General features: G+C 39.9%; 1 protein-coding gene across 1 annotated transcript in view; it reads left to right on the top strand.

Moving 5' to 3' along the window:
• Positions 1 to 7,006: 7,006 nt before the first annotated feature.
• HPRT1 (hypoxanthine phosphoribosyltransferase 1) overlaps positions 7,007 to 26,134 on the top strand; it is a 29,485-nt gene continuing 10,357 nt past the window's right edge. The window contains exons 1-4 of the mRNA XM_037511914.2: positions 7,007 to 7,172; positions 13,930 to 14,036; positions 15,437 to 15,620; positions 24,830 to 24,895. Coding sequence (XP_037367811.1) covers positions 7,146 to 7,172; positions 13,930 to 14,036; positions 15,437 to 15,620; positions 24,830 to 24,895 — 384 coding nt within the window. The 5' untranslated portion in view covers positions 7,007 to 7,145. The remainder of the gene's footprint in view (positions 7,173 to 13,929; positions 14,037 to 15,436; positions 15,621 to 24,829; positions 24,896 to 26,134) is intronic.

Here is a 26,134-nt window from a genome sequence, read left to right as displayed (position 1 = left end):
CCTAGAATGAGACAATGGACTCATTCTAGTCCCAGGTGGAGGAGAGGCGTGTGCACCATTGTGTCCCCTTTCTGGGCATTTACTGTGTGTAGTGGCAGGAATGACCACAGGGCAGGATCTCTATGACCCGAGCAGACGGGGTAAAGGAAGAGAGAGTCCTAGAGCCCTCAGTGGCTTTTGCAGGCTTTTATTGGGATTTACCAGGTACATGGCAGGCAGGGGTGCTGGGGGGCCGGGAGGCTGGTAGACCTCCCGGCCCCCCAGCAAGTCTTTATCTGGGCTCTCCGGCGTTCTCTGGTGGCCTTTCTCTCTGCTCCTCGTGGTTCTCCTCCTGCTTTCGTTCTGCTGGCGTCCCCAGGACACTGCCCTTGTAAGCCCACTCTCTCAGCCCAGGTGAATCCCATCTACATATGCCCACACCCTATTGCAGACGCCCGCCATCAGGCATGCATTCAGGACCACAGGGTTCCGTCATCTATCCTAATGGTGGGAGGGCAGAAAAGCCTGATACTTTTTACCTTACCCCATACTGTGCCAGCCACTTGCTCTCTTGCCAAATCCTTCAAGTCCATGGAGTTGTTTGGCCAGAGGCTGGTAGGCCAGTGAATGTAGGAAGTGATAATTTTTTTTTAAAAGATTTATTTATACAAGCACTGGGTACAGTCAGAAGCGCGGGAGGGTGAGAGAATTCACCAGAGCGGGGAGCAGAGCAGGCAGAAGGACCGAAGTCCACTGCTGAGGGGAGCAGCGGGCGGCAGGAGAGGTCTGCGCGCCATGCAGGACACTCCTCCGGTGGCTGGGGAGCAGCCGGGGATCGAACCGGCGCTGCAGAGGCTGCGGGCAGCTTCGCAACCCAGCGCTCAACCGCTGCGCAACTGGGGAGGCCCAGGAAGTGATAATATTTACACATTCATAAAATACATTCAGGAAGTAGAGGCTGAGGAGTCCTGCCATGGGATGTCCTGGTATAGTGGTTATGCCACTCATTATGTGCTGCAAATCAACAACACTTTATTGTTTGGTTAACACTTTTTTGAAAATTTGCAGTCCACCTTTTCAGCATGTAAGTTAAAAAATTAAGGTGCACAGAGAATAAAAAAATTTAAATGCCAGATATGTTTCTCAAAAAATTGATAGCAAATGCATAACATGCACAAAACATGTGCTGGTATCGATCATCCACACTCAAACACATGATATCACTGACTGCGTGAAAGCCAGAAGGCCTAAATCTGCCGAGACAGCATCAGCCTCTAACTTAAAGGTTGGTTATTATTTTAAGAAGACTGGCCCAAAGACGGGGACTTGATGGGGAGCAGCTGCAGTGAGCTCTGTGAGTGACTGTTTAGATCCACTGGCTTTTCTTCAAAATTCATTGGCTCATTTTTGATTTCAGATTTCCTTGAACATGATAAAAAAGTAAAACGATAGCTTTCAACAAGTAGTTCTGTTAGCAAAAGTACTTCACCGTTTAATGATGTCAGTTTTATATTGATAGTGTAGTATCCTTCAAATAGAAAGTCAGTTGTATTAGGATTCTCCAGAGAAAAAGGAAAAGAACTAAGAGGATATGTGTGTGTGTGTATTGCATGTGCCTTATTTTCTTGGGCTTTGCTTTATTGCACTTTTCTACAAATTGAAAGTCCACAGAAACCTAGTTGAGCAAGTCTGTCAGCACCATATTCCAACAACCTGGGCTCACTTCATTTTTCTTTTTTTTGCGATAAAGTCTTTTTAAAGGTATGTACATGTTTTTTAGATACAATGCTTTTTTTTTTTTAAGATTGATTTATTTATTTTATACAAGAACCGGGGTACAGGCCAGATGCGTGGGGGGGGGGGTGAGAGGATTCACCGGAGACAGAGCGGGAACAGAACAGGCAGACTGACGAAATACACTGCTGAGGGGAGCAGCGGGTGCGACAGGAGAGGTCTGCTGCGCCATGTGGGACTCTCACAGGCCAGCCGGGATCGAACCGGCGTTGCAGGCTGCGGACAGCTTTACAGCGTGGCGCTCAACTGCCTGTGCTACCAGGGGAGGCCGTAGATACAATGCTTTTTGCACCTTTAGACTACAGTGTAGTATAAACATAATTTTTATATGCACTGGAAAACTAAAAAATTCATGTGGCTCTTCTTATTGCTGTGCTGTGGAGCCAAACCCACAATAACTCTAAGGTAATGGGGGGGGGTGGAGAGATAAGGGAGGGGAGAGGGAAAAAGAGAGGTTCATTTTAAATGAATTGACTCACTTGACTGTGGAGGCTTGGTGAGTCCAGAGACTGGGGAAGAGTTGCAGTTCCAGTACAAAGGCTGTCTGCTGGCAGAATACGTTCTTGGGTTAGGGAGGTCAAGCCTTTAAATGATTGGATGAAATCCACTCACATTGCGGAAGGTTTGCTTTACTCAAAGTCCACTGATTTAAAGGTTAATCTCATTGAAAACAACACTTTCACAGAAACAACCAGAGTAATGTTTATCAAATATCTGAGGATCATGGGCCAGCCAAGTTGACATGTAAAATTAACCGTCACGTTAGTTACTTCCAATAAATGGTTCAATTTTTCATCCAAGTTCTGGAATCAAAGTAAAGCTTAGGGAAGAGCAAGTGAAAAATGCTTGGGGTTGGAGTGTGCCTGCTCTAGTGTAGAAATGCCAGTGTAGCAAGGAGGGAGAGTGCTAGGTAATAGGTGCGATTTCCTGGGCATTGTAAAGATACTGAGCTTAACTCAGAGTGAATTGGAGAGACACTGGACAGTTTTGAGCAAAGGACTAACTAGATTTTTATAAATATTTTAATTTATAGATATCTGTTTTAAGAGGCAATGAGGCTATTTCAGTATTTCAGGCAAGAAATGGTGAGGAATGGACCAGAGCAAAAAAAGAAAAAAAAAAAGAGGGAATTAATTTTGATGACAGTGAAACAAATAATCTGACATTACCGAGAAAGCTGCTGTAAATTCAGTTTAAAAGTTCAACATTGAAAGTAAATATTTATACGGTGATAATTTTTTTTCATAGAAACACAGATTTTGGTGGCTCACAGCACCATAGTAAAAACATGGTTCTTATTAAATGAAGAAACATTTTAGCAGAACTATATTGCACTTGGGGCTTCCCTGGTGGTGCAAGGGGTTAAGTCTCAGCGCTATGAAGCTATCCTTAGCCACTGCAGCGTGAGTTCCATCCCTGGCCAGGGAGGTGACCCACATGGCGCAGCAGACCTCTCCTGTCTTGCCCACTGATCCCCTCAGCAGTGTATTTCAGACAATCTGCCTGTTCTGCTCCCCACTCTGTCTCTGGTGAACCCCCTTACCACCCTCCTGCCCTGTACCTCTGGCCTGCACCCCAACTGTTGTATGCATAAATAAATAAATCTTTTTTAAAAAGAACTATATTACACTTCGTTGTGATACACAAATAATTTCTCATCGTGTGCAAACAAGCAGACTACATAATTATTTCTGGAAAGGCAGAAATGCGGAAGGTATTCTTGGGTTACATCCCATCCATGCTTTGCTTCTTCCTGCTTGCAGATATTCTAGAAAAGAACAGTGGCATACCTAGGATAGCTGACACCCAGAGTAGACAATTTTTAACAAAAAGTGCACAATTATATGATAAAATTATTTTGCTAATGACAAAATTATTTTTGTAATAATTATTTTTTTGTAATAACCATTTTCTTGATTTCTTCCTTATTTTTAAAACAAGCTTTTAAAAGAATTCATTTCAATTTTAAATCTATCATCCAAATTCAGTAAACTCTTTTATACATGAACCAGATTTTTACTTACCAAGCAAAAGTATTATCTTGCAGATAGTACTCTTTTAAATTTTATTTTATTTTTAAAGATTTATTTTTATTTATACAAGAACCGGGGTACAGGCCAGATGCACGGGAGGGTGAGAATCCTCCAAAGACAGGGTAGGGAACAGAACAGGCAGACTGATGAAATACACTGCTGAAGGGATCAGCAGGCGAGACAGGAGAGGTCTGCCGCGCCATGTGGGTTGCTCTGGAACTGGCTGGGATCGAACCGGTGCTGCAGAGGCTGCAGACAGCTTCATAGCACTGCGCGCAACTGCTTGTGCCACCAGAGGAGGCCCTGTTTTAAATTTTAAAGACACTCATAGCAGCACCATCCACAATAGCCAAGCCATGGAACCAACGACAGACAACTGGATAAAGAAATTATGGAATATATACTCAATGGACTGCTACTCAGCTATCCAAAAAGCAGGAAATAGTGCCTTCTGGAACAAAATGGATGGATCTTGAAGTGATTACATTAAGTGAAATAAGTCAGAATGTGAAAGACAGACACTGGATGGTTTCACTTATTTGTGGTAAATAAATAATGAAAGAACACACACTGACAAATTACAGTAAACATAATTCTTAGACCGAAAAAGCTGCTGGTTACCAGAGAGGGAAAGGGGAAGGGAGGAAGGAATCAGGGGAGGAAGGGCTAGGACATTGGCACAGGAGGTTTGATGCAGGGTGAGTGAAGCATGTGTATGTATGAGGTACAATAATGTACCCCAAAGTTATATAGATATGAAAACAACTGTCAAATCGATATTAAAATAAACTATAAACACAAATAAAAACTCCAAGTTCCAATAAAAACTCTATTCACATAGAATAACAGTACTGAAATAATAATACTCTTCTTTGTCTTTATAATCACCAGGCTATCGCTGTTTATTTCAAATCTCTATTAAAATACAATATGTCATCTTCCAGAAGTTGGAGGAGGAAGTGTAAGTCAGAAGCAAGCTGAAAGGATTCTAAACATTGGGGACCTAATTTAGAAACAAATGAGGGTTGCTGAGTTGGGATAACTTCCCAGTAGAACACAATGTTTGCTGAAAGATAAGTAATAAAAATGCTGATAGGAGTTTCAAAGGCCATACCCAATAGAAACATATTCTTGTGTTCACAAAAAAATACATAGTAATTATTTATAGCAGCACTGTGTATAATAATCTAAATGTGGGAACTGACCAAATATCCATCAACAGGACAATGAGTAAGTCTTAGAGGCTGGAAGGATAGAGTGAAGAATTGTTTAAGACAAAAACATGGACTACCTAACCTTGGTAATAACATTTATTGAGGCTAGCACTATGCTAGGCAATTTTTGCATTAGAAACTGAGGCACAGGATCCTACCCAAGGTCACAGCACTAGTTAATGGTCAATTTAGGATTTGAACTCAGATACTTTGAGTATCTGAGCCTAGGACAATGGCAAGGTCCCTGCCTTAGAAGCCACTGTGCTCACATTCCTCAAGGCTGCAGTAATGTGTTGCTTAAGGAAGTATTTTTGTGCCTTTTGAGAATGCTGATAACATCAGTGCCTGATGAGCACACGAGGATTGTTTTAAATTGATAATACAGAAGAGAGCAACTATGCAGAAATATCATCAACAGTCTTGTGATTGACTGCCCCTAGACTGCCTGGTGCCCTCCCAGACCTGAGAATAAAAAAACCTCTCTCCATGCCCAGCAAGTCCCTGTATTGCTCTTTCCTATATAATCTTCCATCACTCACCAGTCACTTGGGGAGATGGACTTTTCTGGACTATACTCACCCTGCCATTCTCCGGGGTGGTGCACATTGCCAGTAAAAAAGCTTCCTTTGTGGAGGGGCTTTCCTGGTGGCCTAGGGGTTAAGTTTTTTCCCTATCATGGCTATGGTCTCAGTTCAGTCCCTGGCCAGGGAGCAACCCACATGGCACAGCAGACCTCTCATGTCTCTCGGCTGCTCCCCTCAGCAGTGTATTTCAGTAGATCTGCCTGTTCTGGTCCCCACTCTGTCTCTGGTGAATCCTCTCACCCCTCCACCTCTGGCCTACACCCCAGTTCTTCTATGTAAAAATAAATAATTAAAATCTTTTAAAAAATTCTGTTAAAAAAATGTTCCTTTGTGGAAACAATTTGGTTGTTCAGAGTCTGACTTCCTGGTCAGTTACACTTTCAGTCCAAGGCTCATTTCAAGTATAGCCTGCTGTCTCTCTGATAGATAGTGAAGACAGAGACTGGGGAAGTATGGAGAACATACATTTTTTTTTTAAAGATTCATTTGTTTATTTATACAAGCACTGGGTACAGTCAGAAGTGCAGGAGGGTGTGAGAATTCACCAGAGCCAGAGCGGGGAGCAGAGCAGGCAGACTGACAAAGTACACTGCTGAGGGGAGCAGCGGGCGGCAGGAGAGGTCTGCGCGCCATGTGGGACTCTCCTCTGGTGGTCGGGGACCGAACCGGTGCTGCAGAGGCTGTGGGCAGCTTCGCAGCCCATTGCTCAACCGCTGCGCCACCAGGGGAGGCCCGAGAACTTACATTCTTAAGAGCTCAAATTATAACCGCTACCATTTCTTGAGCACCTACTGTGTGATTGTGCACCACCCTCAGCACTGTACCATATATACATACCTATCGAGATACATATTCATACGTACAGACATGTGGGATCTCCTCTCTCCCTAAGAAGGATCATGCTCAGGTCAACAGAGAGGCTCATGGAGTCTGATTTGCACAAGGTCAGAGTACAGTTAACGGGATCATTTCGTATGTGCACACTGCTCTGGCTGACCTTAGGACTCTAAGTCCCAACCCACAGAACCCGTTAAGGGTTTTTGGAGGAACTGGGTTACGAATCAGGAAAAGGGAAGCTGCAGTGCAGCGCCTGGTCTGGCGGAAGGGACGTCCAGCGAGAGGAGCCATCTGGTGACTGGAGCCCCAGAAGCCGGTCCCCGGTTTAGGGCCGCTATAAAGAAACGCGGGGGACGCTAGGTGGAGAGAAAACTGGGGGAAAGAGGGATAGAAGCTGCGTCGCAGGAGACGCCACGGCTTGGGGAAAAAAAATCGCCACGGCCACCTCGCGAGTGGAAACCGGTCGGCGCCGGCAGCGGCGCGGGGGCGGGGCCTGGGCGGCGCGGGGGCGGGGCCGGGGCGGGGGCGGGCGGGGCGGAGCCGGCTCCGCTCAGCGACCCGCGGTGGCGTAGAGCTTTCGGGCGCGACTGTGGGCTTTCCCGCCGCGGCGCCTACTCCTGCGACGCCTCTGCCTCCTCTAGGACTCCGCCGCCGGCTTCCTTCTCCTCAGACTGCCCTCAGGCCACGCGACCGCTATCTCCGTTATGGCGACCCGCAGCCCCAGCGTCGTGGTGAGCAGCTCGGCCCGCAGCGCCAGCAGCGGCCCGGCCCTGAGGCGCGGGGACCCGCAGGACGAGCGCCTGCTGGACGCGCCGAAGGCGGGGGACGACCTCAACTCCCCGGGCTGGGCCTGAGGTCACCCCGGGGCGGCGGGACGGGGGAAACGTGGGCGGGGTTTGGCGGGGCGAGGTTTGGGGTGCGCTCCGCCTCTGGATCGCCGGGGGCGAGAGGGCTGCGTGTGGGCAGAGAGGGAGGCAATGGCGTTGGGATTTGACATGTGCTCTGGCGAGCGGGCGGCCGCCGGCCGGGGTCGGGTTCGGGAAGAATCTGGAGGCAGAGGGTGGGCGCTGGCTCGGGAGAGGCCCTTCTCTGGCGTCGGGATGGCGGCGAGGCTCCCTGGGTAGCTGGAGAGGCGGCTGGCGTGAAACGCCACATGGAGAGCATGTGAGGACCGGCCCTTTCATTGGGGTCTGCAAATTCATGAGGAAGACTTGTGGGCACGCGCGTGGCCTCATTGAACCCCCTGCCCCCCCCCCCGCGGTCGCAGTCGCCGTCGCCATGCCGAGCTTGTTTTACACTCGAGAAAAATCATGAAAAGATATTAGGTAATCTCTCCACCGCCCTGCGGAAGCCAGGCCTCGGATTCCCTTGCGCCGAAGTCCGGATCCCTTGCTCTTTAGGCTTCAGGGGACAACAAACGTGTTCCTGCTCCTTCCCGTCAAGGACATTCGTACCGTCAACAGCATTCCTATCCTGTCTCCAGCTTCATTGATTCTTTTTCTTGTTTCTCGAACAGGCCGAGCCGCCCCCTTTCTGATTCTATTTGCTAAAGCACCCCCTCCCACCGCTTAGCCTGCAGAGTCTCCATCCTCATCGTCGTTGCTGTTTTAGCAGTCATCTGATGACCTGTTGATTGTCGCTCGCACTAAAGCATAAACTTTATCGCAGGAATCACAACTGTAACCTTAAGCATAGCACCGGTTGCCAGGCTCATAAGAAATTCTCACTAATGGTTTGTTGAATGAATAACTTAAATAATTAACCACTCGTGCCCAAGAAAGGGAGGATTCTGTTGCATACTGGGCTTTGTGACAAGTTAAAGAGCTGTGGACCAGCAGTGTGGCCTTGGGCAACTTACTTTACCCTTCTGGGCTTAAGGATGCGATCTCACGCTATTGAAAAGATTGTAAGACATGCTAGGGGAATAAACCACCTCTAAACTGTCCTTAACTGGGAATAGTAATAATAGCTATCCTTATGTTTACCCACACCGTCCTATTTAGTTCTCAGAACAACCCCATTATTACCAGAGAGGTGAAATCTCTGAAGCCTTAGAGAGATGAAGTGACCTGTTAACACGTGTGTGTGTGTGTGCCTAGCTCCCACGTTTATTAAAGAGGGGGCTCAGACTGAAACCTTGGCGGCTCTCAAGAGCCTTTGCACTTAAGTGCTCTAGTAGAAACTCAAAAAACAGCGGTAGTGGTTTTTATTTAGTTACTGAGGAAGTTGGAGGTACTTTTCACTTTGAGCTATGATGCCTGCCCTAGTATACACTATTATTGCTAGAACTGGCTATTATTAGTTTTGCTTGAACATCAAGATAGTCTTTGTGTTTTTAGTTTGCAAATTCCTGTTCCTTTTTGTATTTCCTTCCCAGAAATTGTCTGCATGTTAGTAATAACAAACATTTAAGTAGTGCTTACTACCTGCTGCTCTAAGCCCTTTACATATATTAAAAACTGGTATGATATGAATGAAAAAAGTGATTTAGTAGAGAATTTAAGTGACTTGCCCAAGATCACTCGGCAATGCTAGAATTTGAATCTAAGTTATCTATCCCAGAATCTGTTCTTGATCTCTCCACTGTCAAGTCCATAGTGACAATAGTAGCTGTTTTTTTTTTTAAGTGCTTATTGTATTTCAGGCATTGAGGTTAATATTCTGCAGACATTATCGAACATAAATGTCCTAAAGTTACACAATATGGACCCTGTGAGGTAGATAAACACTAGTATGACCTTGGAAGCACAGATTGATAAAGTAATTTGCCCAACATCTCCTGGAAGAACTGAGCTCCAACATCTGCCTACTATAACCCATGCTGTTTGTAACTATCATAGTAAACTGCCAGGGTAAAGTTGACATGCTTGAATTAAGACTAAGTTCTGAATTTTTGCAAATTAATGTGAGAAGCATCAGAGATGCATTATGTAAATACATTATCGTCTAAATTTCACAATGGTAGTGCTAGAAATGTAATCCTATACTAACTGGTCTTAAATCTTTGTCAGTTTTTAAAGAATTGATGAAATAATGCTTTTTTTTTTTTTTAGTCCACAACCCTACAGTTTTTATCAATAGGGCTTTGATTGACATTAGTCAGAATAGACCAAAATTATTCTTTGTGGCCACCAAGAAGTGGAGTTCAATTTGGAGGTTTCATTCTGCAAATTTTGTATTGTGACACCCATATTGTAGATCTGTTTTGTATTCTGTCCATTGTTTGCAGAAAGTTCATAGGCAGAAGGTGGGAAAAAGACAAAAGGACCAACCAGACCAGCAGAGAAGTCTCAGTATTTCCTTTTAGTTTGCTGTAGTTCATTAACCAGTGGATCATGTCATTTTTCCTGCCTGTAGTGAAGAGATGCTAAAGACGTACTAATGTACTCATGCTTTTCTGTAATTTTGTATTGTATGGATTCAGTAGGATTTTGATGCTATAAAAGTGCACCACCATCATTAATATTAATATTGAGACTCTATTGCTATTTTCCTACCATTGGCTACCAAATTACTAACATTAGAATAATTTGCTACTAATCAGAATTCAGATGAAAACTTCAAACTGTTATGAAACAACTATCTTCAACTCTGTACTTCAGATAATTGATAGGTATTTTTTGTGTTCAGCATGAACATGCCTATTATTCCACTGTGCACACTAATGTAAGGAAAGGTCATAGTGCTGGATAAATTCATGTCCTTGCACATCTAATAGTTATGGACCCAGTTAACTAGATCAGCTAATAATTTATCCCTGCCTTGAATAGTTAAGAAGGCTGGTTTTAATTCTTAAAACCCTTGGATTCTTCTAAGCCCTTTTAATTCTTTAACTCTTGGAATTGAGGGCAGGCAAGTTACACATGTAACTTGTTTTTAAGACTGATATAAAAATGGAAGTTGAAAATACTAAAATAATAGTATAGTTTTCAACTTCCATTTTTATATCAGTCTTAAAAACAAGTTATATGTATAATGTTAAAAATAATTTAACATTTAGAAATAGATGTATCAATAATTCATAATTTTGGTTTACAATTCCCTGAGTTACGACAAATTATCTAAGAGGGAGGCTTATTGCTTGATATGGTGATTTTTGAGAATTTTAAGGTATCTGACTATAAAAGGAAAAAAAAAATACTCCACCTACCAATTTCTGCCCTTTGTAGAAACTTGGAAATTTTGGTTATGAAATAAAACAAAAATATGTTTTGTCTACTATTGTACATCTTTTAATTCACATAGCTCATCTAAGACTTATTTTCATTTAATTCTGTTTGAATCCACAAACATTGTCATTTTTTGACCACAGACTTAAGCAGTCCTACTCACAGATTGACGTTGCAAGTGCTGTCTTAACTTGGGTTAATTTTCTTGCTTACTGTAATTTTAGATAATATATCTTTGAATTAGAAATTTTATATTTAGACCACAAAAACTTTCACTTATGAAAACCATTGTTATTGATGTGACACATAATTATTAAGAATTTGCAGTGTCAGTTTTACTGGAAAGAAAAATTATTTCAGTAATTTATGACAGCGAAAGTATTGACTTTGATTCTAGACAAACAGAGAAGGTAGATATTGATGTTATATTTTTTCAATGCTCTTTCATATTAATAAATGTACCTGCATAGATTTTAGCATTAACAAGTATATTGTTGATAGGTTACCATTTGAGAGGTGTGTTGTAAGGCTTTGAGGATATGCAGGCAGATTTCTGAACTGTCTGGGTAAATGGTAGGTAACTTACTTGAAACATCCACAAGCAGACGTAATTAGATAATGAGCCCCTCTGTACCCTTGTCCACTTTTGACAACTAGTTCTCCACAGCCAGTCATGTCTTTCTGACATTAGGACCTCCGTGCGTATGCCCTGCTCACTTATTATGGCAGAATTGTGAATTTATCCCTAAAGTACCTCAAGCAATGCAAGTTTTAAGAATTTTTATTTTTGCCTTTTGGGAAGTTGTATTAATCTGTGTTTTTTTTTTTTTGTATTAATCTGTTTTTTACGCTTGTAGTAACAAACAGACCCTTTGACATTAAACGTGATCTATAAATCTAATAGTATTGATTGAAAACAAAAACTTGCGCATTGGAAATTCATTTGGTTTGTTGACAGAAATAGAATCCCTATTTGGGAGTATGTACCTGCTGGTGTGTCTGTATTAGACTGCCTGGGATGAACTCTGGACAGAGTTCACATTGGCTTTTGATGAGACAGACAAGACCCTTGAAGATCTTAGACTGCCTACAGAACCTGTAGCTAAGCACTAAGCCATTTTCACAGAAGCAGTGCTCTTTACAAGCACTAAGCCATTTTCACAGAAGCAGTGCTCTTTACAGGTGTTTCATATTTCAGACGAGATCGGGCGCGTTCAGGGTGGTATGGCCGTAGACGGTGTTTCATATTTCAAAGAGTCCTAGGTGGTCTTTATGCTTGTGGCAAGAACAGTGAGTAATTGGGAGGGAGGGGCATGAGTAAGCTGTAGGGAAGCCTTTTTGGTGCTGTGAATTTTCTTGATTTTCAAGCACTATGAAATGGTACGTTTTCATTCTTGGCAGGTAGTAGATATATTCTGATGAGCCTGACATGAGTGTTTATTCTCTCACTTTATAGGATTAAGCAGGCCTATCTTCTTTTCCCCAAACTTGAACTACATTTCAGTTTATAGTTTACTAAAGTTGTACTCTCAAAATGCTCCTAAAAAGTGACACAAATATCTCATTTCCTTTCTTTTTGTAGTAAATGTGTTCTGATATAAGAATGATGTGAATCTTTAGCAGATATATTAGCACTTCGTTTTAGAGGTTCTGGCTTAATCTTTTTCCCCCGTATAGATTTTTTTTCCTGCTTATGAAATTAATGCACATTTGTTTAAAAACAAATCAGTATTGACTTCAAAGTTCTCTGCACCCCACGTGCTGGGCTATGCCTGGGGGCATATCCTTGTTCATCTAGTTAAATAACTGCCAGCCTCCTGGCCCTATGCACAGGCATAAGTGGTGTGCAGGTATTTCCAGCCTGACATGAAAAATACCCAAAATTCCACGAAGTCTGGATAACTCAAAACAGAGCTTTTGGGACTAAAAGAGAGACAACATGAACCTCAATTTTCTCAGAATGTAATTAGGAATTTCATGAATAATATAAATATTAAATGTGTGTTTTTAAAATTTATTGAAAGCCAAGCTACTATCCTTAAGCACTTTATACATTGCTGCCTGAAAGACTTGATCTTGAATATTGACTGATACATTGAGATCTAATTATGGTTTGACTAATATTTCTTGAAAACTGCCAAAGCTTATATCATCAGTTTAGTCTTGAAGATCAGGTGAGATAGATTATTATAATTCTGATTTTTGAATGAGCTTTGACTAGGGTAAATGGGAATTATAAATCAACTATAATAAAAAAGTAAAGTTGACAAATGGAAAAAAGCCAATATACAAGTGTGGAGAGTGGCAAGTTTTCACTTACCTTAACTAACCGTAGTTTGGTACATTCCACCTTATTCATCCTTCCTTCCTTTTTTCTCTCCCTCCTTCCTTTTTTATTCTTATGTATTATACTATTTTGTGTGTATATTTGTTTTAATATATTTACTAATTTCCCTATACTTTTTATATAAAAATATAAAAGCATATAATATAAAAAATAATTTATAAGAGACTTGACTTTTTCAAAAAGCAGTATATCCTCACAGGAGAAAATTTGGAATATATGGTATAAAGAACTAAGTAAAATCACTAACTCTTCTCCCCAAGATTATAGTTTTTATGATTTTATTTTCGTGTCTGCATAGATGCATATGTAATATTTATAAAACTGTACTCATAGTACATTTTGCCACCACAGGTACCATATCATCAGTGCTATTAAGTATTTTGTATGCCAGGAACTGAGCATTCCATGACGACCAATATGTGTTCCTACACAGTCTTGGAGTATCTACTATAAAGGCACCTCATGTGTTGATCATAACAATCTCAGACTTTTACTTAGCCTTTTATTGGTGATTTGAGATGAGAGAGGTTATTTGGATTTGGGATAGGAAACAACAGTTTTTCTTGTTCAGTGTGATATTCTAACTTGTTAAGTTATGGTGTGTTAAAAATATTTTAAGTTGTCAAATACGCAGAATTGGACTGAATAATATAATGAATATCATACTCATCACCATGTTTAAAATATCAAGATTTTGCCACATTTGTCTTAGCTCTTTCACATTTTTTCTTTTTGCCGAACTAAAGGAAATTTTGTATCATAGAATTTGACTTTGACAACTTTAACTATTAATCTCTAAAACATGTAGTTGATTTCTTGTATAACTATAGTTCATTATCTTTCCTACAAAGTTATAGAAAGTTCTTTATATCTCACGCTAAAGTTCTCTGATGGGTTAATGTTTTTCAGTACTTAAATCCGATCAAGGGTTTGTGCCCTGAAATCTCATACTGAAACATATTTCTCTTACAGATTAGTGATGATGAACCAGGGTATGACCTAGATTTATTTTGTATACCTAATCATTATGCTGAGGATTTGGAAAAGGTGTTTATTCCTCATGGACTAATTATGGACAGGTTAGTAAGATCTTAAATTGAACTTGTTTTTTTTTTTTTCTGTTAATTTCAAGTGTCAGCAATTGTTTTGAGTAGTTGATATTGGAACATAAATTAGGCCAGCTTGTCAAATAATAGACACTTTCTTCTTTCTATTTTAAAAGCCCTTGTTACTAAAAAAGGGGAGTACTGGCTTATTAATTACCCAGTATAAGTCATGGTATACTGGGAATCTGTGGGGGAGTAGAATAAAGTAAACCATGAAGGGAGATTAGAAGAATGAACTCTAGTCATTTTCTTTGTTTTCGCAACCTGAACAAGGTACTGTTGTTAGGGCAGAATCACATGAAAACAAGGTCAGATTTTGATTATTTGGCACATCTAGCTTGAAAATTTCCCCTTAAATGAATTGCCATGAAAAGACCTTACTTGGTATTTAAATACTTGCATGTGTGTCTTGCTATTTTGTTCTTGATTTTTAAATTATAATATTGTAAAATATTGTAAATAATATTGTAAAATATAATATTGTAAATTATAAAATTGTAAAATATGACTATGGAGGCTATAAATGAGAAGGGTAAAGTTCTTGCCTCTCGGCTCTATCCATATTTCCTCTCTAAGTACTGGCTATGCACATGTACTATGTGTAAATATATAGATACAGTTTAACACATAAATATATACTATCATATAGATCTAAAATTTATTGGACTTTGTTCATAGCAGTACATCCATAGCTGTCCCTTATATTTTCTTTTTTTTATACAGTCTTTTTTTTTTAAAAAAAGATCTATTTATTTATTTATACAAGCACTGGGTACAGTCAGAAGCGCGGAGGGTGAGAGAATTCACCAGAGCCAGAGCGGGGAGCAGAGCAGGCAGAAGGACCGAAGTACACTGCTGAGGGGGGAGCAGTGGGCGGCAGGAGAGATCTGCGCGCCATGTGGGACCCTCCTCCGGTGGCCGGGGAGCAGCCGGGAATCGAACCAGCGCTGCAGAGGCTGCGGGCAGCTTTGCAACCCAGCGCTCAACCTCCGCCACTGGGGAGGCCCTGTCCCTTATATTTTAAAGGTTGCATAGCATTCCACTTTCTGGATGTACCATAATTCATTCAACCAGTCCCCTATTGATGGACATGTAAGTTGCCTCTATTATTTTGCTTCTACAGATCTTTCTAGAAGGGAACAAACATCCTTTTACATGTTTGGGCACTTCCAAGGGGCAGGTATTCATTGGATGTTTTAATACTGTGAAATTACCCCCGAAAGGTTGCATTATTTTATATTTCTGAAGCAGGAATATACTTCATGAGGTCAAAGAATATGTTTAGCGGCAGTTTGATGCATAAGGATGTTTGTTATAAAGTCTAAGTATCTTCCTATCATGATATCAATTAATTTCTGATTTTATCTCTATAGGACTGAACGACTTGCTCGAGATGTGATGAAGGAGATGGGAGGCCATCACATTGTAGCCCTCTGTGTGCTCAAGGGGGGCTATAAATTCTTCGCTGATCTGTTGGATTACATCAAAGCACTGAACAGAAACAGTGATAGATCGATTCCAATGACTGTAGATTTTATCAGGCTGAAGAGCTACTGTGTAAGTATATTTAATTTTTTTTAAATAACAACTGTAGGTTTTCCTGCAATTTTTTAGAGCCTCTAAACTATACTTACGTGTTCATTTCTCTTGGTGACAGTGAGATTTTCTGATGCATTTATTTCCAAGTGAATATTACCTTTTTTCAAACTAGATACATGTATTATATTTATTTTAAAGGTTTTTGTTTTGCTTGGATTTTTAATTTTTTAATTTTTAAAAAATTTTTTAAAGATTTATTTATTTATACAAGAGCTAGGGTATAGGCCAGAGGTGCAGGAGGGTGAGAGAATCCACCAGAGTCAGAGTAGGGAGCAGAACAGGCAGATGGACTGAAAGCACTGCTAAGGGGAGCAGCAGGCGAGATAGGAGAGGTCTGCTGCACCATGTGGATAGCTCCCTGGCCAGCCAGGACTCAAACCCATGCTGCAGAGGCTGTGACAGCTTCACAGTGCAGCGCTCAACCCACTGCACCACCAGGGAGGCCCTTTAATTTTTTTTTAAAGATTTATTTATGCATACAAGAGCTGGGGTGCAAGCCAGAGATGAGGTGGGTGAGAGGATTCACCAGAGACAGGGTGGGGAACAGAACAGACAGATCCATTAAAATACACTGCTGGGCCTCCCTGGTGGCCCAAAGGGTTAAGCACCACACTATGAAGTAATCCACAGCCTCTGCAGCATGAGTTGGATCGCCAGCCAGCCAGGGAGAAACCCACATGGCGAGGCAGACCTCTCCTGTCTCGCCCACTGCTCCCCTCAGCAGTGTATTTTGGTCAGTCTGCCTGTTCTGCTCCCCACTCTGTCTCTGGTGGATCCTCTCATCCCCCACATCTCTGGCCTATACCCCAGCTCTTATATGCATAAATAAATAAATCTTTAAAAAAATACACTGTTGAGGGGAGCAGTGGGTGAGACAGGAGAGGTCTGCTGCACCATGTGGGTTACCTCCCTGGCTGGGGATGGAACTCCTGCTGCGGTGGCTGTGGATAGCTTCATAGTGCTGCATCTTAACCCCCTGTGCCACCAGGGAGGCCCCTTGTTTGGATTTTTTAAAACCCCTTTCAGGAATTGCTATTGAACTCAGGGGTTACTTTAATGACTATACTTACTGGTGACAAATATCCTCTCAGGATTTATTTGTGGAGGGTATCATAGTCATTTGGACCCAAGACTTTGACCTTTTCAACATTTTCATCAGTCCTATTGGTGATTAGGCAACCATTTAAGTACTATCAGATATTTTCCCTAGCCCATTAATATCCTTTATGTTCATGTATCGTGACAGTATTTCATATGTATAAGCTCCTTTTAATTTTTCAGTCTTGCTTTAATTAAAGACATGTTTAAACACAAAATTGGAATTTTTACTTAGAATTAAATGCGTATGTATAATTTTTTTTGTTGGTTTATACTAACATTTAATTCTAGTTAGTATTGCTATCACTATAGTTGCCCAGCCTTTCATGTATTCTTAGGTTGGAAATATGTACTTACAGTCCATGGTATGATTTCTTTTTGATCTAAAGCACCACCCCCTCTCATATATCATTCTTGTTACTTTATGACTTCTACTTCATTCCTCTGAGGATTTGCCCAGAATGTTTTTTCTTCGGAAAGAAAACTCCTTAAAAAATGAGGGGAGTTTAGCTTTAATATTTTGTTTTTGAAAGTATTTTATAGTTATAAGAGTAATTTGAATTAGTGGAAACACTGACATTTTCATTCCGTTTTCTTTTTTTAGTTTTTAAACTAATAGTTTTAGTTTAAGATCTTACAGGTTTATTAAGCTTAACTCTTCAGCTGATAAAAATCATGAATCTTAAACATAAGCAATTAGGTTAATTTTCACATAGAGAAAAATATATTAGTTCTGTTTTAGTGAAATCCTGAGTAGATTTACTACTAAACAATAAAAATTAAGATCATTTGTATACTTTCTGTTGATTTGAAGTAACGTTTCTACCCTATTTAATATTCCTTAGCTTGTCATGGATAATATTCACATAGGCATATTAAAAAAACAGGCAATTAATTTCATTAAATTATAAAAATGAAATTTAAGATTGTTTGCAACATTAGTAACATTGATGTTAGTACACTTTTACATGCTTATTTTGACCAGTTTGAAATAGTGAATTAAATGCTGACTGATCTGTAGTCATCAAAAGAAATGCTGCGTGAACTATTAAATGTTCCCAGAATATATAAAGAACCACAACAGTTTCTCTTAAAAATAAAATTTGAATATATTTTACTTAAAATTTGAATATATTTGTTATAAAAGCATATAAGCACAGAAAATTATAAAGGAATTAAGTTACCTTGATTAAATTTCACTACCATTTTTATTTCTGATAGCTCAAAGAATTTTTTCTCTGTATACATGCACACATGAATTATAGATTATGTGCTCTTTTTGAAGTGTTTTTGCATAAATTAACCCATTTATTATAGGCTAGCAATGTTTCAAATGGTGAAATTTCTATTGGTCTTCAATTTCCTCATTCTTCTGATGGTAGACTTTACTGTGACAACAGAAGTGGTGAGGAGGTCCAGGCACCGTTTTCATGCAGGAAGCACAGTGACAGAACCCCACAACTCACCTCTTTTGACTTTGCCCCAGAAGGAAGAAGTGTACTTTGCATACTGGCTGATTTCAGTTTTTTTCACCATTTTCCTCAGGGAGGCACTGTAATGGGTCCTGTTTTTACCAACAATTCAGACCTTCTTTAGTGCCTTTATCCATGTCTCCACAAACTAGGTCCAAGCTCAGAGAGCTATGTAACTCTTAACAGGATAGATAGGCAAGGTGTTATTGCTTACTGCCTACCTGGGAGATTGCCTAAGAATTCCAAATACCACATTTCATTAAATCCAAGATACCACTGATTTTAACACTTATCATTACTTTTTTAAAAAATTATTTTTTTTTAAAGCATACAAGAACTGGTGTATAGGCCAGGGGTGTGGGAGGTGAGAAGGTTCACCAGAGACAGACTGGGGAGCAGAACAGGTGAATTGACTGAAATACACTGCTGAGGGGAGCAGTGGGTGAAACAGGAGAGGTCTGCTGAGCCATGTGGGTCAGCTCCCTGGCCAGGGATGGAACTCATGCCGCAGTGGCTGGTGATAGCTTGATAGTGCTAAAATTTTAACCCCTGTGTCACCAAGGAGGCCCTTACTTTTTGTACCATTATCTTCTTGTAAGAAAGAAGGCATTGTCAGTTGTAGTGGTAAGTTGCCTTCAATTGCAATACATCCATTTCAGAGATATTAAAATGTGAATGAGCATCTTAGAACAGTCACATGTAGTACTATATAGTCAATGATCTTTTCTATCCCTAAGGGTCTGTGATATTCAGAAAAATGAAATAATTCATAAATAAGCAAATGTGTTCTCCTCACTGTAAGTTTAATTCTATGATAATTTTTTTTCACTAAAATAGTTTAATAAAGAAATGAAGCCTCAGGAAGAGAAGTTGTCAGAGAAGTAAATTTTTGTGGAAATATTTTTGTGTGGGCCTTACACAAAAGGAAAATTAGCCTGGTTTGTAGTGTGTCCAGACTAAATGGGTTATATTGAAGTGAAATTGTTCTGATTATTTGTACTCTTGTAGAAAACCTTTTTTCCTTAGTTCCAAATTATTACTTCCATGTGCATTGGAGAACCATGAAGTACACAGAAGTACTTAGTGAGTTCCCCAAGATCATACAGGTCTTTGGTCTGAACACAAGCCATTAACTCTGTGTATTCCCTACTAGTCAGTTGTTTTGCCTGCAAATAGAATTTATTTTGCTGGGCCTCCGTCATGGCGGAAGGGGTTAGCACAGCACTATGAAGCAATCCGCAGCCTCTCAGCACAAGCTCGATCCCCAGCTGGCCACATGGCGCAGCAGACCTCTCCTGCCTCGCCTGCTGCTCCCCTCAGCAGTGTATTTCAGTCAGTCTGCCTGTTCTGTTCCCCACTCTGTTTCTGGTGAATCCTCTCACCAACATCCCCCCCACCCCCGCACCTCTGGCCTATACCCCATTTCTTGTATGCATAAATAAATCTTTAAAAAAAAAAGAATTTATTTTGCCAATTATGGGATATTTTTCCCTCAGTCATAGTCAAGGTTCATAAAGCTATAATTTTTGGTCTTGATTGCGGAAGTCACTTGATTTAGCTAACTGTTTAATATATCAGATATGTACATTGCTTCATAGTAAATTTTTAAGAAGGTAGCTGAGTGATTTATTAAAGAAAAATGCAGAAAATATTGCATTTCTTAGTGTCTCATCTTACAAAGTGTCAGTATCTTTCAGTCTGACCTTTTTCTCCATGTATATTTAGTGGCTTTGAGGTAAGCTTTTTTTTTTCCCCAGGAGAGTTGAAGTTAAATCCAAGTTACCACTTGGTTTTATTGATGAAAACTTATTTTTACAAACCTATGTCTGTCTGTCACAAGTGTATTGATTCATGCCTTTCTCTTGCTTATTTAATTGAAACTAAAGAATTTGTTTACTTTAAACTGACAAGAATGAGGATGTGTATTATTCATGGTATAGGGAAACTAACAGAATTAGGGCTAAAAGTACACTTTCTAGCCCTGACCTGTGGGTTTTCACTCTGATGTAGCTCTTGTTAGGCAACTGAGGTTTTATAAAAACTCACCAATACTTAGAACATAAAGGTAGTGTTTAAGTTTGTTTCTGTGAAAACACACACTTTGTAAAGGAAATTAATTCACTCAGGAAACACAGATAGGTCATCTTGTATAAGCAAGGTACTATCTTAGGCCATGAAAAGTGGTACTATTGAATATATTTATTTCATAAGCTCCTAATCCCAAACTAGATCTGGAATGAAAGGATGAAGCTAGGATGCGGTTATTTCTGAAGGTCTGTAAAGGCAGCACTATTAAAGGCAGCACTAACCTTTCAATCTTAGTACTAGGTTGTGTTGAATAGTATCTTTGATTTAATTAGTGTGGTGCTATTAGAGAGACTGTTCTATAATGATGGAAATTTTCTGTATTTGTGCTGTCTAAGAGAGCTGCTAACCACATGTAGCTTGTCGAGCACTTGAAATGTCTTGTGCAACTAGTTTTAAGCAATTTAAGCTTAAATTGCCATTTGACCTAGTGGCTACTGTATCAGATAGTGCAGGGTTAGATTTAAAGGCCCTGCTTCAGCACCATGCTTTTAAAGACTGATAAATAGCTTTTTTTAAAAAAAAAGCAGTATGTTCTTTTATAAGAGCTCAAAGTACAAGTGAATAAATTAATTTATTACCTGGGTGTATCTTCTTCCAGGCTTATTTTTTCTGCATATATATTTTTTTTAAGATTTATTTATTTGTTTGTTTATTTATTTATTTATTTATACAAGCACTGGGTACAGTCAGAAGCGCAGGAGGGTGAGAGAATTCACCAGAGCCAGAGCGGGGAGCAGAGTAGGCAGAAGGACCGAAGTACACTGCTGAGGGGAGCAGCGGGCGGCAGGAGAGGTCTGTGCGCCATGGGGGACCCTCCTCTGGTGGCTGGGGAGCAGCTGGGGATCGAACCAGCGCTGCAGAGGCTGCGGGCAGCTTCACAACCCAGGCTCAACCACTGCGCCACCGGGGAAGCCCCCCCGCATATATTTTTAGAAAATCAGTTGTCTACCAATTTTCATCTGAGATTGCAGTCTGCTTCTAAATATGATTCTAATATTCTCAATTTTGTTGATATTTAATCAGAGCACAGGAAAACTGTTAAAGATCAGAGGTGATTGAGATTATGGTGTGAAGAGAAATGTGATTGAGTGTGGTAGACTTGGGGTCTCACTGGATGTAGAGGGAATGGCTATTCCTTGAAGTTCCACCATTCTAGTGTCCTGAAAGAATGATCTAAAATTCATTTCAAAAAGCAGGCTAAATAATGCTAAGCCACAAAGTGCTAAATCTGAACTTCCTACCTCTGTAATACGCCTAGTCATGCTCTCTTAGTAACCCAGCTTTGGTGATTGGCCTCTGTGCCTCCTTCTTTTACAGTCTCAACTTGCTTGTTCCAAGCAGTTCTTTTGCAACCCATTTGTTACATGTTTTCACAGAACTTTCTTATTCCTATACTAACCTCCAGTTTCTTGTTGCTATCTAGAGATTTTCAGAATTCCTAGGGATAAGCAAATAAAGTTCCTTGTTACCCTTCTCATTTTCCTCCCTAACTCAAGAAAGGTAGACAAAATGAAAATACAGGTATGTATTTGTAAACCCAAAAAGCTTCTCTGAGATTTTATGTAGTGGACAGTTAGTTACTCTGGAGTTAAGGACAGATGGGCTTTCTGGGAGGAATGAGGAGATGAGACGGGATGGTAGAGAAGAGGGAAGAGCAACACGAAGGTGGGTGGGGGACACTCCCCTCTCCTGTGCTAGTTCATTACACTACTGTCGTCATCTCAGTAGTGTAATGAAGCAAGTATAAATTGAGAAACTAGTTCTAGGCTGAAAGGAAGGGGGGTTAAGGAGGAAAGCCAACCCTTTTGGTGGAATAATTGATCCATGGATGCCATTTGTATGCAGTTTGGGCACTTAACACCTTTATTCTAGCACAGTGAACTGTAGCTTTCTGAAATGAATCATCTTTATTAACCTCCATTTCTATTTCCATGAAAAAAAGCCTTGAAATAGACTTAAGATAAAAACTTGGGGTGAACAGAAATATGGAACTTGGAGCTTCAGTGTTTTGCATGCTGGGAGTTCTCATGTCTGTTCCTCTGTTAACCCGTAGCCTTTGAATCATAAGGGTTTTTTCCCCATGATGGCTTACACTGTAGTTCTCAGACCTTTTCTCCTCACTTCTTTTTCCTCTGTAAAAAAGTTTCAATTGGTGTTGACCTGTAATACCAAATTTCTACAGAAGATGTCACTATTTAACTTCATTTACAGTGTAAATCATTTGCTGTAATTCACTGATCTAAAGCTTCAGGTTTTGTATATTTTTTTGATACTAATCAATTCTGTATGGAAACTCAGAATTTTAAGTTAATTAAAATTAAAGGGTGTTTGTAATTTTCTTAAGATGAGAACTAACATGCAAGGGTTTTTGCTATCAGAAGTCATACTTACATCTTACATTTAGTTTGCAATACTGAATGATTTTGGATCATTTGTGTTTTTCAAAAATAAAACTGCATACAGTGTTATTTCATATATAACAAAAACAGCAGTATATAAAAGTATTTTTCACCGTTCTCAATGCTCAGCAGTAATTGCTATTATAAACTTTAAAAACAATGAACAAAAGCAGTTTCATAGGCAGCACATTATTCATAGGCAGCACTTGGTGATTGTTTTTTGTTTTTTTTTTTTTTGTTTTTTTTTTTAAGATTTATTTATTTATTTATACAAGCACTGGGTACAGTCAGAAGCGTGGGAGGGTGAGAGAATTCACCAGAGCCAGAGCAGGGAGCAGAGCAGGTAGAAGGACCGAAGTACACTGCTGAGGGGAGCAGCGGGCGTGGCAGGAGAGGTCTGCGCACTGTGTGGGACCCTCGCAGGCGCCACAGAGGCTGCGGACAGCTTCGCAGCCCAGCATTCAACCGCTGCGCCACCGGGGAGGTCCCTGTTACTTGGTGTTTTTAATTGGCATTGTTTATGTCAGCATGCATAGATTATTAGATTCTTTTAATAGGTGCATAGTAAGTTTTTCAGTGTATGGATGAACTTAAATTTAAGTAGTTCCCTGTTAAAATATAGGTTAGTTATCTCCACTTTGCTATAAACAATTGATAGAGTGAACATCATTGTATGTACCTCTGCATTCTTGTGAGTCTTTTCATAGCACTAATTCTTGGAGGTGAGATTACTGGGGCAAATGACATGAATATTTTAATGTTAATAGATACTGCTGTATCATTTCCAAAAGAGGTTGCACCAGTTTATACTCTCATCAGCAAGTGCTTATTTTCCTGTACTTTTGCCAACTTATATCATTAGGCTTATATTTTGCCAGCATGCATGGGTGAACAGTAGAATCACATTGTTTTAGTATTTGTTTCTTAGATATTTTATGTTATGTCTGTGAATTGCCTATTTGTATCAATTCACCATTTTCCTATCGGGTTCTTTTTGTTGGTTCCCAGTGTATAATAGGATTATTTGCTGCAGCTCTTTTCTTTCAGTTTGGGTTCATGTCATGCCTAGGTTTTTACCCTTTTTAAGGATGTGAAAATATTCTACATTTTTTTCCAGTCTGCTTATGGCTTTATTTTTTACATTTAGATTTTAATTCATCTGGAATTTATTTGTGTATATGCTGTGAGGTAGGGGTCATACTTTATTTTTTCCCCAAATGGATAACTAGTTTATCAAACACCATTTATTGAATAATTCATCTTTTCCCTACTGACTTCAAATACCATCTTTATCATATACTAAATCCTCCTATATTTCTGAGTCTATTTCTGAACTGTGTTGTGTTCCTTGATCTCTTTGTCTACTATGCTGGTGCAGCAGTGTTGTAATTGCTGTAGCTTTATGGTAGGGTTTGCTCTCTGGTAGGGCAAATGTAAGCTCTTCCATTCATCTGCTCTTTCACCCTGATTTTCTGTCTTGAATCCAGCACAGCCAAATTATGATCATTATAACCACCAGTTACACTGGTTATAAATTATTTACCTTTCAAATTCCTATAAGGGTTTCTACTGGATTCTGGTCATAGCAGAAAACTGGGAACCTAAGAAGTACGCCTTAAAGGACTACTGATTAGACCTGATTTCCTAAGACTAAGTTGAAGATGACTTGGACCTGAACTAGACTTTTGAGAGAAATGTCCTTGGGGTTGATGGTGATAAAGATCAAACCCTGCAGCTTGCTTGACTCCAGGACCAGAACCTGATACCTGTCATGCTAATAACTTCCCTCATGGTTCAGAAATGACCATGCGTGAAGATGGGTCACTGCTATGATACTACACACTTGAAAAGGGTGCACCCTATTTTTCCTTAAAGCATAAAGTCAGTAGTGGCTGATTAGGACTTTTTAATTTTCACTAATCTTTAGTTGAAAGTTACTAGTTGTTCATTTCTAGAAACATAATTCTTATAATTTGTATCATTTAGAATATCATAATTCTATGACATTAGTTAGCTAACTTCTTAAATATTCTAGTTCCCTTTGATAATATGAGGTGTGGTACATATAAGGATATACATATTTATATCTTTCTTTTCTTTTTTTCACTAGAATGACCAGTCAACAGGGGACATAAAAGTAATTGGTGGAGATGATCTTTCAACTTTAACTGGAAAGGTGTGTATCTTGAAGAGGAAGAAAAGGGCACATATATCAACATGTTAAGGGTCTATTAGTAACATTGTACTTTCAATCAATCACTAAAGGGTAGTTTTCATAGTTACCTGTGCACTTAAATTGGTGTTATTTGACCCTTGGAAGCAATCTAGTTTATATATGGTTCCCTAGGTCATATAACAAAGAAGCAGCAGAATCCAACCTTAAGCTTAAATGTTCATATTGTCATGTACTGCTGTCTGCCTCTGTGGGGATCTAATTTGGGATCCTTCCGAACAGTTAAAAAAATAAACTCATATTTTATTTTTTTTAAAGATTTATTTATTTATGCATACAAGAGCTGGGGCACAGGCCAGAGATGGGGGGGGGGGGTGGAGGAGGATCCACCAGAGACAGAGTGGGAAACAGAACAGGAAGATCAACTGAAATACACTGCTTAGGGAGCAGCAAGCGAGACAGGAGAGGTCTGCCTCACCACGTGGGTTTCTCCCAGGCTGGCCGGGGATCAAACTCTTGCTGCCATGCTGCAGAAGCTGCGAATTGCTTCATAGTGCGGTGCTTAACCCCTTGCACTACCAGGGAGGCCCTAGACTCATAGTTTCTTAAAAGGTAGAGAAGCAATGGCTAAAAGTGTGGGTTCTGGAGCCTGTCAGCTTTGGTTCAAAATCTGGCTCACTGAGTGCTTCCTAATTGTGTGGCTTTCAGTAGGTTATTTAACCCCTCTCTCTCCCTTATGTAAAGGTGGAGATGATAATGGCAGCCACTGAGAGTTAAAAGGATTAAGTGAAATAATTTGCATGTAGAACTCTTACAATAGTTTCTTGCAGTTAGAATACTCAATATATTCAAGCATGCTTTTATTTTAAGAAATTTAAGAAATCTTGCAGAGTTTTTAAAATATATCAGAATTCTTCCAATGTAGACAGTTGATTGAAGTTAATAGAGAAGAAGGACTATGGTGTAGGAGTATGGGTACTTTGTTGGTGGGTGTGCTGTGATGACTACATCGAGGGGGGGAAATCCTCTACTTTCAAAATATTAACAAGGATATAAACCAACAGTACTTCAATAAAATAATACATAAAAAACAAAAACTTAAACTATAAGAAAAAAGATTTTTGAATATTATTCTTCTGATATATTAAAACTGACTTCTTAAATATCTCCTACTATACTGTATTACTATATTATCTCAGTTAATCCTCCTGAGGTTAATGCCCTATAAAGAAGATATTATCC

Source organism: Talpa occidentalis, unplaced genomic scaffold, assembly GCF_014898055.3.
Source record: "Talpa occidentalis isolate TD23 unplaced genomic scaffold, MPIMG_talOcc4v2.1 talOcc4.15, whole genome shotgun sequence".
Lineage (NCBI taxonomy): Eukaryota > Metazoa > Chordata > Mammalia > Eulipotyphla > Talpidae > Talpa > Talpa occidentalis.
Note: the sequence above shows the minus strand (reverse complement) of the source record. Positions and strands in the feature narration are given on the sequence as shown.